Below are 14,248 nucleotides of genomic sequence, written 5' to 3'. Positions count from 1 at the left end.
ACCTAACAGGAAGCTAGAAGCCCCAGGAGCCTGGAAAACACAGACTTGGGGTGGGGTAGGCAGGTGGGGAGGAGGGGTGGGCTGTCAGCTGCCCTGACGTGCAGAGCTGAGCAGGAGAGGCAAGGAATGGATCAGAGGGCAATAGACACAGGGCCATCGCACCAGCTTTGGTTAAATTTAGTTGAAACCTTGGGCCACCATTTTCTGTAGTGATTTGGAGAAACCTTGAGTGAAGAGGCTGCTGATGCAAGTGCTTTTGAGACTGGGAAGCCCTGTGTTAGCCATCCTTATAAGCCTTTGTCTAGAAAAGTAAGGGAGGCTTAAAAATATTTGCATGCCAGTTACCATACAATTTATATGGAAGCCATAATTTTTGTAGGTTCTGTCATCATACCACACTTTTATCTGTCTGTTTACTAAAAAGGGGATAATACTTTTCTGTAACAGCCAAAGGTTTGCTTTAATAATTCTCTTCCAAAGGAACCTTGATACTATCCATCCATCCATTCATCCATCCATCCATCCATCTATCCATTTGTTCATCAGTCCATCTGTCCATCCGTCCATCCATCCGTCCATCTGTCCATCTGTCCATCCATTCATCCATCCATCCATCCATCCATCCGTCCATCTGTCCATCCATCCACCCATCCATCCATCCATCAATCCATCCATCCATCCATCTATCCATCCATTTGTCCATCTGTCCATCCATCCATCCGTCCATCACTTTTCATACACCAGGCACTGTTATAGATGCCAGTGTACCACAAGGAAGAAAATTAATGTCCTGCCCTGAGAATTTACATTTTAGTGGACTATCCTCCACTGATTGCTCCAGGAAACTATATTTGTTAGAATGTTTACTGGGGAACAAATTTTGGTCAGTTACAGTACGAAGTATTTTTAAGTTATATTTTACCTATTAAATGAGAAGTGGTCAAAAACTTAAAATCAGAAGAAACCGTGAGCATTTTAGTCAAATACAGGCTGTTAACTTTTTTAAAAACGTAATTCTTACTGAGAAATTCACCTGGAAAGAACCCATATTGAGAAAATGATCTGAAAAGGGGAAAGGAAGACAAAGCCCTTCCAAATTGGGTTGAAACAAATTATTCTGGCAGCTCTGTTCGGGATGGCTGGCATATAGAGATACTGTGTTCACATTGGGGGGGAAAAAAGCTACTGCAGTATACTATTGTACTTATATCTAAAAGCTCATTAACTACATCTAGTAGCATATCACATAAATTATGATGCAACCCTACAGTGAAATATTAGGCAACCATTCAAACTAAGAATGGGAAGCAGAAGGTGTGAACGCCAAGTGCATCACAACCACCCGGGGAGCTTGTGAAACACACAGAAGCCCAGGTTTCACACCAGTCCTTCTGAAGCTGAGTCTCCGCAAATGGGTTTGGGGAGTTCTGTATATTTAACAACTACCCAGGTGATGCTAACTCACCAACCCAACTGGGAACACTCTTCAAAAACAATGCCAGTTATGAAACAATATACATAGCATTGTCTTTCATTAGGATTTGACTCAGCTGCGTGTGAAAGCAACACCACCCCCACACACACACATATACACACAAGTAACAGTAGCTGAAACAAGATAAAAGTGCATTTTTCCTGTAAATGAAGCTCAGAAGTAGGCAGTCCAGTTGACAGCTCTATAAAGAAGTTAGTGAACTGGGCTACTTCCACCTCACCACCCCAACATACCTAGAGTATAGCCTCATACTCAGAGTCCAAAATAGCAGCTAGAGCTCCAGCCATCACATCCTCATTCCAAGAAATGAAGGCAAGAAATGAAAACAAAGGGGCGAATGGCATATGTCAATTGCTATTTTTAGATGGCCTAGGAGTTACATTACAACATTTCATTTACATTAATAGAATTTAGTCATTGAGCTATGCCTAGCTGCATGGGAGGCTGGGAAAAGTCGTTTTCCAGGAAGCTGTTTTCCAGCAACAAATCAGAAATTCTACTACTAAGAAAATTAGAGACCACCAATATTGGGTACACATACAGCAAACTCTACTGGAAATGTAATATTATATAGTGAGTGCGTATTGATTTGAACCATATGAAATTGACAATTTTAAGTTAAAAATAGACAAATAGCAGTTCATATGGTTCATTCTATCATATTTCTATGGGAAAAAAGTCTAGAAAGACATACAGTACATAACAATGTGAATACCATTTGTCTCTGGTTGGTTGGCTCTCAGGCAACCATGTAATTTTTTAAAAATAATGATCATAACATGTACCAAAAAATGAGATTAAAATCAGCATGTAAGTTATAATCACATTTTTATAAAATATATGAATATAACATATATAGAGAGCCAAAAAATATATACACATTTTAAGAAAGGAAAAAACTATATTAAAATTATGTTCACAGTAACCACTTTGAGCACCTTTTATAATTGCAAAAGTCAAATGTAACTTGTATTCATCTTTTGTTATCGGTATATATTGAGTATTACAATTTTAATACAGGTTTTTCATTTCTCAAAATGTGTATACTTTTTTGGGCACCATCTGTGTGTGTTGTGTGTGTGTGTGTATACATACACACACACAACACACACAGCTTGGGGAGCTGGAGTACCATTGACAGGGAAGGGATGCAGGCTGGAAATATTCTGTCTTTTTTTTTTTTTTAGCTGAGCCATCCTGCCACCTGTTGGCAGCTCAGCAGCAGCTCATCTCGGGCTGGGACTTGAACCGCTGCGGCTCAGAGCTTGCACTCTTGTATGAGCTCTTAACCAACTGAGCCACTCCGCCGGCCCTATTATTCTGTATGTTGATCGGCTGGGGGTTCCTCAGGTAAGCACATATGTCAACAGTTACCAAGCATTAAAAAATACATATTGCCCTAAACTTCGGTGCCTTTCTGATCACGTTAGCCAGGGATAGGTATACTGAAGATACGTAATGCAGCAGCGAGAACCAGGGGCCGTAAATGCTTTAGATAAGAGACAGGAACAGTTTCCCTGGGAAGCTGACATTCCATGTGGCCCTGAAAGACAGAGAGGAGCCAGTCCTGCAAGGAACAAGGGAAAGCAACCCCCAGAGGGAGGAGCAGATACAGAGAGCCCCAGGGGCAGAGAAAGCTGGGCTTGTCTGAGCAAAGCAGGAGGAAAGTGGTAAGACAAGCAGTGGGACTGGTGGGCAAAGGCCAGTTCCTGCCTCGGGGCTCTTGCACCTGCCAATCAATTCCTCAGGCTGAAATTGCCCCCCCCACACACACACACGTTACCTGCTCAGAGAGGCCCGCCTTCACCTTTCCCACAGCCATCATCACATCCTTGTTTTACGCCTTCTGGAGACCTTATCACTATCAAGAAATTTCAGCTGATCTGATTATTTAGTGTTGGAGCTCCAGTGGCACAATCGGTTAGTGCACGGTACTTATATGATTATTTAGTGTTGGCCGCTTTGCGAGCCACTAACAAAGCTCTGTTATCGTGTGGCTCCCCCTTGTACTTCCAGGGGCCAGCACAGTGCCTGGCACACTGCAAACGTTTACAAACAAATAGTTGCTGAAGAAAGGAACAAACCCTTAAGGAAGCAGCAGGGACGATTCCATTAGTTAAACGAGCCTATTGACTGAGAGCCTGGTATATGTTGGGCACTAGGCCACAGTTGCTGAGGATGGATATAGCAGTGAAGCAGAGATTTACCAACAAAATCCCGCTTTCATGGGGACGTGTTGAATGTAAGGGGGAGGGGAAACAAGCAATACACAACTGAATTATTATCTATCCGCACAGATGGGTAGTTAGATGGACAGATAGACTCCAGATGTATAATGTTAGATGTGATAAGTTCTAAGAAGAAAGATGGAGCTCAAAGGAGGGAGACTAGGTGTGTTTGGGTGCGGGGACAGGGGTCTGCAATTTTAGGATGGGCCGGTCAAGGATGGCCTCTCTAAGAATGTGAATTTGAATCAAAACCTGAAGGTGTCAGGGAGGTTGGCAAGTGGGTACAGAAGGAACAGCTTTAAGGGCAAAAGCCTAGAGGACAGAGAGAACTTGGGGCTGAAGATGGAGGCAGGGTAGGGTTCTATGAGAAGAGGTCGCGACAGCGGGACAGATGAGGGAGGGGAGGGTCCATCAACCTCTGGGACTTCACCCGCGGAACTTACAAATGCTCGTTCTCGGGCCTCACCCCAGACCTACTGAATCGGAAACTCTGGGGTGGGCCGAGCAGTCTGCTCGAACAAGCCCTCCAGGTGGCTGTGTGCACGGTAAAGGTGGCAGACCCCTGGAGTAGGGGGCCTTCAGCGTTTGGTCCCAGTTGTTCGTCTTATCATCCACGTGACCACGGTCCTCTTTATTTAACTAGCTGGGCAGGGAGGGAGACCAGCCCAGCGCTCGGCTGATGGGGTGGGCACTGAACGCTCAGCCGGGTTTCTCCTAAGCCCACCGCACCCCGGGCACCCACCCACCAGCTGCAGCCCGACACTGTACTCTCTGCAAACCACCCCGGCGACCGACCCGCCTCGGGGACCAGGCGCCCAGGGTGGCAGGTGCAAAGGCACCAGGTCCTGGGAGGCCAAACGTGTCGGCCAAGACCGCAGGGGTGCGGGCCGGGGACGCATCCCTCGCCGCCCGCGGCCACCCTACCCTCCCGGGCGCATGTGCGCCTTCCAGATCCCCGGGTATTCCGCGAGTCCTGGGCTGCACGGCCCGTGCATCGGGATTAGCCCGCAGCTTCCCCCGGGAGCCGCTGATGCAAAGCCAGCTTGGAGCGGCCGAGCCGGGCCAGCGCCCTCTAGGCAGCGGAAGTAGAGCTTGCTTTACATCCGTCCTCCCCGCCTCGCAGAGTTGGGAGAAGGAAGGCTGGGGGGTGTGGAAAAATACAAGGAAAAGTCCTTGCACCATGTAGACCAGAGCCCCCCACCCTAGCACCCCGGCCGGCAGGGAACCTCCCAGTCTGCGGCCATGAACGCGAGCAGCGAGGGCGAGAGCTTCCCGGGCTCCGTGCAAAGTAAGTGCTTTTCCGGGCGCAGTGCGCGCTCCGGGGCCCGGGCCCAAGCACGTCTGCGACGCAGTGAGCAGGCCCGGGGCCCCGAAATCGGGGTGACGGCCCGGAGCTGGTGTCTCGGGGACCGCGGCGGGCGCGCCGTGCAGGGGACGCTGGAGTGGGGGCACTTAACCTGGCACAAGGCGGGGGGCTCTCTCCAGCCTCGCAAGACCCCTAGGAAGGGAATGGTGGGGGAGGGCTTGCTTTCAGACAATCGCCACCCACTCGGGACGTCCCCCGCCCCCCAGCGGAGTTGGGGGGGTGGATTTGAGGTAACCGTGGCAACGCTGGTGGGAAAACTTCTGCCTCGGTGGTCCCAAATCCTTGAAGTCTGGGGATCGGAGTGTCTAACGAGGTCTGTCTGGCTGGGCTTGCCGCCTTATTACTGCAAAGCCTTTTCTACATTAAAGGCGGAGGAGCTTTGAATGGGGAACGGATCGGCCTTGGTGGTTTTCTTTGAGTTTGGGGTTCATTTATATTTTCCTGAGGGGGACAGCAGTCCCTGGTTTCGCCTGGTGCATTGTTTCCCAAAATGTGGTCCAGGGACTGAGTGCAAACCAACCACCTGGGAGCACGAGGGCTTATTTTAAAAAATGTAAATAAAGCTCTCTGGGCCCCACCCATCAGGTTGGGGAACGGGGTGGAGATGGGGGCCAGAGGGATCTGCCTGCCTTCCCTGGGTGAATCAGACACACATAAAGTTTGAGAATCCCTGGCACAAGGGTTGGCAGACCCCTGGCACATAGTAAGCGCTTAGACTGTTAGCTGTTACTGGTAACAGTTTGGGAGACTTTGGCTCCCAAACTTGTCTTGGTATTCCTTGCATAATTTGTGAAAAGCACAGATTTCCCTAAACCCCAATGCCCCTTCATCCCACCTCCTTTATGACTCATCTCGGAGGTGGGACCCAGATGTGTCCATGGTTAACCCCTACCCACCCTCACCCACCCCCCAGATTTTCCTGATGCTGACTCAGGTTTGGAGAACTTTGCAAAGATAAAGGAATTCTTTTTGTTGGTGGTGGGCACAAACTGTGCCCAGTGTTTATTTGGTCTCAGTTCATTCTCTCGACAAGCGCCAGAGGTAGGTAAAGTTTATCCTTCCAAATGTTCAGAGGGGCATACTTTCAATTTCAAATAGGGTACCTCAGTAATAACCCCTCCGGGAGACATGCTGAGGGAGGGGGGGACCCCTGTGCTGGCCTCTTACAAGCACCATCTCATTGAACCCTCATAACCACACTGTGAAGCGGAAACTTCTCCCCATTTCATCCTGGGTATCAGTCCTGTCTGATCGTTAAGAAATCCTTTCAGTCCCATGAGCACCTCAGCAGCTCCAGGGAGGCAGGGTTCCAGAGGCAAAAAAAAGTCTTTGTTCCTTCCATCCATTGATTTCAAAGTACTTAAGTGCCCAGGGTGCTTGGGCTGATAAAACGTTACCATGCTCAGCCCAGAGCACTTTTCCTTCGCAGGTCTACCAACGCGTATTTCAAAACAGAGATTTCTTGTCTTCGTTAGACTTGGGGGATATTGAACATAATGTAAACATTTTATAAATTTTCAGAAAACAATGATGCATGGATGCCAACCATATACGCACAAAGTAGTTCTCACATTATTTAGACTTGGGGGAAATTGGAAATCGTATAAAGACCTTATTGGTGACTGGGAAAATTATAAAGCATGGGTAACATGAAATATGTGTTATTATTAAATATTTTTATAAATATAGTTTAGAGATGTAGTGCAATGTGTACGTGATATTATGTAGGGAAAGGATGAGTTTTACAGTACATTATGATCTTAAACAATTTTCAATTAAAGGCAATGTTTAATTGAAGATGAATGGAAGAAAATATTTTGTAATGTTCCTGGTACACATACATTGAAAGATTGTGAGTGTAGAACTGATTCTGGGTGGTGAACACACACTGTGATATACAGATGATGTAGTATAGAATTGTACATTTGAAACCTATGTAATCTTACCATTGTCACCAATACATTTAATTTAAAAAAATTTTTACAAAAAGATTGTGAGTGATTTTCCCCTGCTTCTCTTCCAAAGTTTCTGTTATAAACATGAGTCTCCTTATAATGAGGCAAATAAACTTTTAAAAAGAAAACTTAAGGTTGTCATATTAGAGATGTATTACTTAGTGGTGTTTCTTTAATAAACAGTTATGTAGCACTTTCTAATATAATGCCAGATACTGTGGTGAGTGCTTTTCAAATGTTAACACAGTATTAACTCTTGGTAGCATTATTATTGAGAAATAATAGCCCTATCAGTTAGGAATGGATTTTGGCTGCAAGTAACAAAACGGAACTAGGCTAGCCTAATGACAAGTCTGGAATTGGCTGATTCAGGGGATCAGTGAGGTAAAGACCAGCATTTATAGGGATCTTCACATTTTCCTCATAGTTCCAACATAGCTGCAGAAGCCCCTGGCATCACACCTGCATTCAAGGCTGATTGTTCCCTTTTTATCATAAAAGCCAAACTTTCTCCAGAAGCTGTTATCATTGTGCTGGAGGGTTTCCCGAGTATGTAGGGAACCAAGGTTGTTTATACTAGTGTTTCTTACAGTGAGGGTGGGGTAGGGTTTGGAAATGTGGAGGGACTGGTTTTTATAATGACCGGGAAGTGCAGCTACCTTTCAGTTGGGGTAGCAGATGGCTGCTGGTCCTTAGAAGTGCAGGGCTGTCCTGCACATCAAAGAATGTTCTTGCATAAAATGCCACTAGTGCCCCTATGGACAGAAATGTGTTAGGAGCCATCACTTAGGTCTGGGGACGTTGCTGCTAGGAAAGAATTGGGATTCTGGCTGCAAGGAAGAAGAGGAAAATAGAATGGACGCTGGGCCGGCGAACAGCCTTGTCTGCCACTGCGCCCTTTCTTCCTTCCACGGATCTGGCTGTGTTGTCATTTCAGGCTGTTTGGAATTAATCTGTTACTTTCCCTTTTGTCCCATGGAGTTCCAGGTGGCACAACGGTGCTGGTGGAGCTGACTCCCGACATCCACATCTGCGGCATCTGCAAGCAGCAGTTTAACAACCTCGATGCCTTTGTGGCTCATAAGCAGAGCGGCTGCCAGCTGACCAGCACATCCGGGGCGGCCCCCAGCACAGTCCAGTTCGTATCTGAGGAAACGGTGCCTGCCACCCAGACACAGACCACCACCAGAACCATCACCTCGGAGACCCAGACAATCACAGGTACGCCTGGGGGGTGGGGAGTCCGTTAAAGTTGGCTGTGTCCCAAATGCCTCCTTGGAACTTGTGAAAACTAGAGATTCCCAGGATCCACCCCCTCGGGTTGCTGGTTCGTTATGTTTAACAAGGTCCCCTGGGAAAACAGCTGCCTGACCAGGTTTGGGAACTGCGGGGTTAAAACATTCAGTGTTAGCAGTTATAAATGTCACATGTTAAACAAACAAACAAACAAAAAGCAGGTTTCTAAAACAAAAACCTATATACTAAGAAAAAAATACTTGCGGGAAATACATTGCAATAAAAAAAAAAAGATGGTTATTTTGGGTCATGGGCGTATGTGTGTGATCCCTGAATTTGCATTATTTGTGTAAAGGGACAAAACTCATAGGGGTTTGTTTTTAAATCTATAAACAGGTGTTGATGTCTCCCCTCATACACACACATATATATCTGTATATATACTTATATAATCTGTCTTAAGGGACCAGACAGATAACTTTAAAAAGTATGAAGTAATTCATTTATAAGATAGTACAGACACTGCTGGGTCCTGTGGGGACTTGGAGGATGTATTCCTTAGCTAAAAGCATTCAAATGTTCAGATTAAAATATATATATTTTAATGGACCTACCAAAGAAGACAGGTTGTAGACACTCCCCAGCCCCCCCAAAAAACGAAAAAAAATCATGTATGTGGCTGCAAATAAAGTTGCAGGTTTTCCAAAGTAAAAACAATCTATTGAAAAGTCTAAAAACAACCGGAAAAAAAAATGCAGTCTGTATGCCTAAGGCCGAATGTCCCTCACATGTAAATAACCCCTAAAATCAATAAAAGTAGAGAAAAAGAACCAAGTGGAAAAGCCAGATGGCATACAACAAGAGGACACTAAATATAAAATGATGCTCTATCACCTTCGTAACTAAAAAAATGCAGCTCAAAAAAGGCTTAGGGGGCCGAGTGGCGCCATGGTTAAGAGCTGGCTTGGGACGCCAGAGGGCCCCGGTTCGGATCCCACATGTGAGGGCCAGTGACACTGCCCTCTACAGCTAAGATGCTGAACAACAGCTCAACCTGGAGCTGGGCTGCTGTGAGTCGCCGGCGACGGCGTAGGCTGCAGCCCCTGTGGCAGTGGGTTGCCATGGGCTACCATGTGTAGCCAGCAGCCAGCATGAGCGGCCAGCAGCCGAAGTGAGCGGACGTCCAAAAGCCGGCAACTGATCTGCCTCGCCCGGGGAGAGCGCAATGATGGTGCCAACTTGGGCCAGTGAAGCAACGTCCTCCACAACTAGACTGAAGAACAAAAGGACAGCAACTTGTCTATTCCCCTTCCTCAATTCCCCAGTGCTGTTCCCATCCCCCCAATTCCCCAATAAAACTCTTAAAAAAAAAAAAAGACTTAGGGCAAGGATACCGCTCTCCCTTTCTGGGGATGTTTGTGATTATCTTCCAAATCTTAAATATTACATTTGGAATCTTTCACATTTTAAAATGTGCATAAACACATTTACCCAGGAAGTCCACTTCCAGGCACTTATCCTATAAAACTTGATAAACGAATGTAGGAGGGTGTTCGTTTCTAGTATATGCTGCGAAGTAAGTGGAAGTTTGAGATGTATACACACCAAGAGGAAGTCAGATAAGTACTTTTCAGAGATTCAGACAGTGGATTATTATTCAGACAGTTGAAAAGGAGCTAGATCTCTGCATACGGAGAACAATCCTCGAGGTCAACGTCAAAAGCACCGTTTTGCATACTGATATAGTGTTACATTTAAGGAAAGCTTCTAGAACAGGAACGAGGCAGGTGATGTTGCACACGGAAGCGTAAGCGGTGTGTAACTTTTAAGGAAGGGTGGGGGCTGGGAGAAGCGGAGGGAGATGCTCTTTGGATCCCGTCAGTTTGATACTTGGGTTTTTTCAGAGAAGCTGAAAAATGTAAAAATGTCCCAAATTTTAAAACTTCCATGGCCAGACAAAACCCATCTGTGAGCCTGAGTGAGCACACCAGCTTTTTCTAGCTGATTCTCAGCCAGCATTTACCAAATAGCGAATGTGGAGCTGGGGAGCGGAGAAATGATGGTGTTTGGTGTGATGTTTGATAGTTTTTTGGGCAGTAAACAAAGTTCTGTGGTTGTTTCCCTCATGCATCCACCGTCATGGTTCTGCTGAGTTTCTAAAACTTTGAAATCTAATGAAGTGATGGCCTCACAAACCTTCATAGGAACGCCTGGAGGCCTCCCCACTTTCTCCTGAGTTTATCTTAATTATCTTAGAGGAAGTCACCAAAAAAAAAAAAAAAGTTAAAATTAGGGGTAACCGGTTAGTTCAGTTGGTAAGAGCGTGGTGCTGATAGCACCAAGGTTGCCGGTTCGATCCCCACATGGGCCACTGTGAGCTGCGCCCTCCTTAAAAGAGTCAGCTATGCCATTGTAGCATGAAAGCCATGTGTAACCAGTGACCATGGCTGTTCCCCAATAAAAAAAATTTTAAAAAACCCAAAAAAGTGTTAAAACTAAAAATCACCTTGGAGGTGGGCCTGGTATGACCTTCTCAGTTTACAGCTGGACACAGTGAAGCTGCAAATGAGGAAGAGATGTGGCCAAGGCCCCTCACAAGTTCAGGACAGCCCAGGGACTTACATGTTTCAGCGCTGACCCTAATGGTCTTCTCCCTGAAGACATAGCTTTGTGTTTCCTGTCCTCAAAAACAGATGTCCGGTGACCCCACACGCTGGGCGTGAAGCCTATAGCCCAATGCCCCAGTGTGAGGAGGCTTCAGGCCCACACTTTATTGGTGATCATTCTGTCTTTCTAGATTCTGAGCCTTTGCTGATGCTGTTCCCTCTGCCTGAAATGCCTTTCCTGCCTTTGCCGGGCTGATGCCAACTCAACCTCCAGGCTTTAAGGTTCATGACTGTCTACACCCCAAGTCTCTGGCTTGATCTTGGGACCCTCCCCTTCCCTCCCCTCTGAATTGCATAATGAACTTCTTCCTGTTTCCCAAATGAGCCTCATTTCTTCCAGCCTCAGAGCCTTTGTATGTGCTGTCCCCTCTGCCTGGAACTGACGTAATTCTTACGCATACATCAGAGCTGAGCTTAAAGGCATTTCATCAAACCCCCCTTCTTTGACACCTCCCCCCCCCCACACACACACACACACGCACACACCACTATTCTCCCAGACCAGGTAAGGTCCCCGCAGTCAAATCATTATTTGTGGGGCAAACTGAAGGCCTGTCCCATCACTGCACCATCAGCAACATGAGGTCAGGGGCTGCACCCCTCATGTTTACCACTGGATCTCTGGCACCTACAAGGCACTGGGCACAAAGCACTCATTCTCGGCTGAGTAAATGAACAGCTGCCCAGATGTGAGCCCCGCCAGTGAAGCTGACCCCACACCCAATAGCTGCTCCTTCTGTCCTCGTAGTTCTTTGCTCAGACGTGCTCACCGTCCTTTCCGCGCTCCCACGGCCCCACAGTCATTCCCTCTTGCCACGCCTCAGTTTTGCTGATGGCCCTGCACGCTCAGGCCAGGCCTGGAGTCCTCTTTGTGCCCAGCTCAATGTGCCCGGCTGAGTTTGGCACACACTGGCACCCACTCCGCGTCCCCAAGGTACACTACTGGATATGAGTCCCAGTGTCACACCCCACAGCCCTAGACTGAGGACAAGCCGTTTCCTCTCTCTGGTTAATATTCCTCATCTGTAAAAAGGGGCTGTACCAGTACCTAATACTATTAGGTAACAGAATTGGGTGCCTAATACCTAATATCATTGGGTGATTGTGAGGACTCTGTGATAATCCACATAAAGGACCTGGGGCCGAGTAATTGGGCCCAGTAAACGACCGCTTTTATTAATGTAGAGATTCATGAACAGGTGATGACCGGATGGATAGTGAGATTTGCAGTACGCGGCATCTCTGCCCGACTCAGCTGCTCTTGCTGAGCCACAAAACAGGCAGAATCTTGCTTTTTTTCCCTTTCTTTTACACTTTCTACTTTGGTTTTCTGGGCCCAGCTTTCCCCCGTGTTCCACTAGCGGCAGTTCCCAGACCTGCCTGTGGACCAGGGTCCCCAGGGAGCTTGTTAAAGATACTGGTGCCTGGGCCACCTCCTGAACCCTGACGGATCTCCGGGGCTTAGCCTCACACGACTGTTTTTCTAACAAGCTCCCGGGAGATTCCGGGTCTTCACTGGGTTGGAGTCAGTCACTCACTGCCCAAGGCCACCGCCCGACCCCTGACCCTGGCAGGCTCTTCCAGATACCCTCCCCGAGGCATTGTGCAGACTTACCTGTGATTCTTTGGTCCTTGATTCGGCTGGACCCTTCCTCGCTCAGCCCAGGTCTCCTCTCTGCCCACTAATAGGTGGACGTAAGTAAAATCTAGTCTCTGCCTGCCAGCTTTGAAAGCTGCCTGTTGTTTCAGATTTGATTTAAGAACTTTTCCTGTAAAAGCATTCAAATTAGATATTGATGCTGGTGAAGAAAAAAAAAAACACATTAGCATCTCAGATGCATTTTCTACATTCATGGCTTATGATCATGGGACTTTGGAGCCATGGCCCTGAGTTTGAGTCTTGGCAGCAAAGGGCCTTAAGAGCCAGCTGTGGGACCGCGGCACATGACAGGGATTCTTGGTGTTTCATTTTTAAAGTGGGGACAGGAATAAATAGAAAGTCTGGAGTCCTGAGCCAGACTGGGAGGACATTCTGGCTGTCATCACTTGCTAAGCAGGTAGCCTGGGGTCTCGGGGTCTCGATTTTCCCAGCTGTAAAACAGGAGTAATGATCGTAATAGTCACTTTAGAGGGTTTTAAGCAGGCTGCAGTGGCTCCTACGTGGAAAACACGTGGAGATGTCAGTGTTAGCCCTTATTTACCGAGTCAGGGGATGTGAAAAGTAAATGAGACACGGAAGATGTTGACACGGGGCGCGGCTCACGGCAAGCCCCTAGCCAACATTAGTTGAATTGATCTCTTGACCTAGAATGACCTTCCCCTCCCCTTCTGGTCGATTCCTACCCTTCAGGTCCCAGGTTAAATGTCACCTCCCCCTAGAAGGTAGCCATGATTTCCCCCCTTCCTCAATCCTTGAGGTTAGGTTTCTCACTGCTTCCCCACCTAGCACTTATCACAGTGGTAATGCATCAGTTATTTGGTGACAAGCCATCTTTAGTTATCCGGAGAAGTGAATTCAGATGGTGCTGGGGGACGGGGGGGTGGTCAGGCAATGGCAGCAAATGCAGCAGCAGATATGCTGTGATGGGGGGAGGGGGGCCTGTGGGCAACCAGCTGAGAAGGGAAAGCAGCCCCGACGGCCAGCGGCCATCGTCTGCCGGGTCTCGGTGTTGCCAGGAGCTGGGCTGGCTCTCACAGGTAGGCCAGGTCGTTCTTCTGTTGAACATAAACAGTTTCACGGAACACCAACATAAGATATGGCCACTCGGTGGCCGTTGGTGGGACAGAACCAAAACAAGAGCCATAAAATACCAAGCTCCCCTCCCGCACTAGTCTGAATGATGGCTGCTTCTCTACTTATTACCGCTTTAGCCGTCTCTGCTTTTCGGTGATAATTATGAAGATATCCAATCGTGAACTTTTCCCCACTTCCTGACAGCCTCCAATGCAGGCTTCCTTGAATGCTCCCTCAAAATCATTAAACGTGAGCCCCAAACCTGTAAGTCCTTTCTAGCACCCTCTTACTGAGACGCTCCACCATTCTCATGGTGTGAGGGCTCCCCCACTGCAGTGAATACACTTTTTCAACCACAGGCGTGTCCCTGGTGGTCTGTGGCCAGAGGACATAGACACAGGGCAGACCCAGCCCGCCCAGTTGATTTTTTTTTTTTTTAAGATTTTATAGGGAAATTGTGGGAGGGCAACAGGCTGGGGAATCGGGGAAGGGGAACAGACAAGTCGCTGTCCTTTTGTTCTTCAGTCTAGTTGTGGAGGATGTCGCTTCACTGGCCCATGTTGGTATT

General features: G+C 47.4%; 1 protein-coding gene across 3 annotated transcripts in view; it reads left to right on the top strand.

Moving 5' to 3' along the window:
- The first annotated feature begins 4,608 nt into the window (after window positions 1-4,608).
- The window catches only part of ZFP64 (ZFP64 zinc finger protein), a 77,210-nt gene continuing 67,570 nt past the window's right edge, over window positions 4,609-14,248 (top strand). The window contains exons 1-2 of one of the 3 annotated variants that reach the window (XM_019640985.1): window positions 4,609-5,011; window positions 8,026-8,265. In XM_019640985.1, coding sequence (XP_019496530.1) covers window positions 4,966-5,011; window positions 8,026-8,265 — 286 coding nt within the window. In that variant the 5' untranslated portion in view covers window positions 4,609-4,965. The remainder of the gene's footprint in view (window positions 5,012-8,025; window positions 8,266-14,248) is intronic. The other 2 variants (XM_019640984.1, XM_019640983.1) reach the window with 2 other exon arrangements.

Source organism: Hipposideros armiger, unplaced genomic scaffold (genome assembly GCF_001890085.2).
Source record: "Hipposideros armiger isolate ML-2016 unplaced genomic scaffold, ASM189008v1 scaffold_54, whole genome shotgun sequence".
Lineage (NCBI taxonomy): Eukaryota > Metazoa > Chordata > Mammalia > Chiroptera > Hipposideridae > Hipposideros > Hipposideros armiger.
The sequence above is the reverse complement of the archived record's forward strand: the minus strand, read 5'-3'. Positions and strand labels throughout refer to the sequence as shown.